Source organism: Temnothorax curvispinosus, unplaced genomic scaffold (assembly GCF_003070985.1).
Source record: "Temnothorax curvispinosus isolate PA1 unplaced genomic scaffold, ASM307098v1 QBEX01010320.1, whole genome shotgun sequence".
NCBI classification, from domain to species: Eukaryota; Metazoa; Arthropoda; class Insecta; order Hymenoptera; family Formicidae; genus Temnothorax; species Temnothorax curvispinosus.
This window is the reverse complement of record NW_020220100.1, coordinates 1-4,017: the sequence shown is the minus strand read 5'-3', so window position 1 is coordinate 4,017 and position 4,017 is coordinate 1. Positions and strand designations below refer to the sequence as shown.

At 32.5% G+C, this 4,017-nt stretch overlaps 1 protein-coding gene across 1 annotated transcript; it reads left to right on the top strand.

Moving 5' to 3' along the window:
- Nucleotides 1–2,953: 2,953 nt before the first annotated feature.
- On the top strand, nucleotides 2,954–3,813 carry LOC112460099 (the record flags this gene model as incomplete). Its single annotated transcript, XM_025024598.1, has 2 exons — nucleotides 2,954–3,530; nucleotides 3,612–3,813. Coding segments are annotated over exons 1-2 (589 nt in total), but the record flags the coding sequence as incomplete, so codon positions are not given.
- Between the last annotated feature and the right edge of the window lie 204 nt (nucleotides 3,814–4,017).

The window sequence follows — 4,017 nt, the reverse complement described above, 5'->3', positions numbered from 1 at the left end:
GCTGCGTCGAATATGTCCTAATTCCTAAAAAGTATAAAAAACATAATTAATACTTATTAGATATATACTTATCAATTGAAATTAAAACAATTACCTCGTGATTTAAATAACCAAATCTATCTTTAATATTGCGCTTCCTTTCCGCTGTATACGCATTTTTCAACGTAAAAGCTAATATATCGTGCAAAAAATCTTCGGATACTGCATTCAAGTAGGAAAAATTGACAAGGATCATTCATTCGATTGTGATCTTTGAGATTTTTATCCCAAAACATTTTTCTGATAAATTTGGGCCATGTTTTTGCATCGCCAACAACATCTTGAACCGCTAGCCACGGATTGCTATTTAATTGCTCTATTGAATAGGACATTGTAAATATTTTTGAATTGCACACAACAATATATGATGTAATTGAGGTTAGGCGCTCAAGTACATCGACTGCACATGTGACCACGGAGCATGCGCATGTGGTCGCGGAGCATGTCCGTAGTTGCTGCATCGCGTCGGTATGACAGGTCTCATAACCTGATAGTCGTCAACTTTAACAGTTAATATCTCGCGTCGCGGGGCCGAGCGGGGCTTTTTTCTGCCAGATTCATTCGTTTTGTGCAAAAACGAATCGATTAAGCCTAATTTCATCAAAATCGGTGAGGAGGGAGCTCTCCTTCAGTTTTACCAATTTTAATTATAGTTTAAATTATTCTCTATTGTGCGCGAGTGGAATTAAGAAGACGATTAGGCGTGAGTAAGAGTAGCAAATGCGAAATTATGAGTCAGATTATGTACAGTTTATAATGTTTAAAAGTCAGGACAAAGGAGGGAGTCGACTTCTCTGCAAAAACAAGACTCGGTTTTCCTGTCTCCTTTGTGGAGAATCGCGAAAATAGCTTACTTCTAAAAATATAATCCAAATTCATGGTTTTAAATAATAAATGTTAAAGTGAATACGTTTTATTAAAGTTGTTAGCATATATGTATTTAACTTTTAAAACAAAAAATAAGCACTTGAAGTACATTTCTTCACTTATAAAATTATTGATTGGGTAAATGGGCCTTGATAGCCTTGAAAGTTTTCGTACTACAAAAAACACATGACTGTACACGTCAATAACTAAATGCACACTTGTGACAAAATAATTTATTAAAACATTTACAGTGCCGGCTCTTATTTTGCGTTTATTTTTTGATTTAGTGAAAACCAGTTATATTTATTTATAATATTAAAGAAAGTTATTACTCACGTTTTTTGCTTCGGTTTTACTTCTCCCAAATATTCCTCCCATTTTTTTGTAATTGAGTTTCTAAAACAAGCAGTTCAGATGGCAATTAATAATAAATAATAAAATAATTAATCAATTAATCAATTATAATTAATTTACAATAGCATAATAAAATATTGTTAAAAAAATATGCGTGTGGCCTCCACGCGCGGCAGAAGTAAAACTTCCTAGCTGTGAGGAATAGGATAGTATCTCGTTTATGGTATCTGAATTAAAACCTGTGTATATAATTAACAGATAAAATTTTAACTATAAATTAAAGCCGATTTTTTTTTACTATAAATTAAAACCGATTTTTTTTACTATAAATTAAAGCCGATGCAATTTACAAATAAAAATTGATTTGTGAATTAAAGCCTGTGTAATTCATAAATCAAATTTTAATTATAATTTAAAGCTTAGAATAATTAATAATTCAAAATTGATTTATGAATTATCTTTAAATTAAATCAGAAATTGATTTAATTATTTGCAATCCTGGTGTCCCCTACATATATATATAGGATAAGTCCGAGATAGTAAATTGCATCGGCTTTAATTTATAGTTAAAATTTTATTTGTTAATTACACAGGTTTTGATTCAGATACCATAAACGAGACACTATCCTATTCCTCACAGCTAGGAAGTTACTTCTGCTGCGCGTGGAGGCCACACACATTTTTTTTGTGACGCTCGGATTTGACGGTCGGCCGTAAGGGCCAGCGCACGTACATTGCCGTTACGCTACCTTACGTGAGAATCGCCTTACGCCACACGTAAGCCAAACGTACGGCAACGTACATAGAAAAACGTAACGTAACGCATGTAATGTATGGTATGTTGCCGTACGTTTGATACGTGTCGCGTAAGGCAATTCTTACGTAAAGTGGCGTAAGACGCTACGGCAATGTACGTGCGCTGGCCCTAACGCTCCCACGCCCATGGAAGTTTCGACTTTTCGTGACGGACTTCCATAATGCAAACGCGTAACGCGACGCACCGAATCACTCCCGTAGAAGTTTTAACTTTTCGTGGCGGACTTCCTTAACGCGAACGTGCAACGCGACTTCCGCAACACTTCCGTTCCAAATCACTCCCCGCGCTCATAGAAGTTTCACTTAAAAAAGAAATTAAATACTCACTTTTCGTACAACACTTTTTGTCTTCTGAACGTTTCGACAACAGTCTTCTTCGAGTTCAACCTGTCGAATGAAGGAAACAGAAGAGCAAGGTTTATTTCCTAGCTTTGCTAGAGGCCCTTGCTTGAATGTCATATGCAGAGAACATCATAACAACGACAATGTGAAGGAATTCCTATAGAATGTGACGAATATCGGTTCAGTGTATTGAACTGTGCTTCGGATATCATCGATTCTAGCCTGTTACTTATACATCATTTTCAACAAGATACCATAACGCATAGATATTGGAAATTATAAATTTTGATTTATAACTTTTCAATTTCTTTTCTTTATTAGTCTCTTGTGACAAATCGGAATTCAAATTCTTTTTCTATATTGTTTCTTCATATACGTATAACGTATATACTTTTTCAATTTATTTCTACTTACATAAATTAAATAATTTGTTAACATTTAAAAATTTTTTTTATTTCTTGTATAAAAAATTTTCATTTTCTTTGCTACTTTTTAAAAATCTGTTATTAATAACTTAATTGTTCTTTATGTTGGAGAATAAATCAGTGCAAAAAAGTGTTAATCAGTGCAAAAAAAGTGTTGAAACCATAAAGGAGATACATTTTGTAAGAAGTGATTGCTAAACAACAGAAAAGGTAAAATAAAATAAGTTAAATACCACAAAAACACAAATTTGATAAATATATAATTTCCTTCCTTCCAAGACAAAGAGTCCAAAATTTGAAATGGATATGTCGAGCGGTTCCATAGACAATACGTCCGTTGACATGAGGCACTTACAAATTGATAATGATAGCAGATTACCTACTAGAGAAATATACGATTCTGGAAGTTCTAGCGGAAATATAATATTATCTCAGCGTTCTGGTCTTAGTGCCACAAATTCTACTGGTGCAGAAAATCCTACGCAAATTCAAAGAAATAGTTTATCTGCAGCAGAAAAAGAACTCATCGATGCATGCCAAAAAACTTCTTACTTAGATGGCCGTTTTTTTGACGTTGTCGTAGAAGACTCAAACATAACTGGACACATAACTGCAAAATGCGTAAATTGCGCGACGATTGTTCAAGGAGATTTAAAAGTTTCTTCAAATTTTGTGCGCCATTTAAAGGTAAATTTTATTTATTTGTAGAACAATACAATTTCTAAAATGACTATATGTTTATATATTTTGTAATAATAATTTTCATAGAGAAAACATCCTGAAAAGATTTCGGAATATGATGCTCATAAATTATCGAAACAAAGAAGAATAAGTGAATCCGAAATTATTCGACGAGTTACATGCAGGTTTTCACAAGAAAAGTTTGAAAATAATGTAACTCATTTCTTACTGGACAACCAGCTGTCCCTTCGAACAGTTGAGAATCCGGCGTTTCGCAAAATGTTTGATGGTAAGATTTAATTAAAGTATTTTTGATTATAAAAATAAGTAACATAAGATTGATTTTTTTACTTGTTTCGCATATTTTGTAATGTAAATAATGTGAAATAGCGTTTTGTTACATTTAGCTATATATTTATTAATTTTATTATTAAATACAAGAAATATTTAATTCATATATACAATAATAAATAATAATAAAAAATTGTAATTT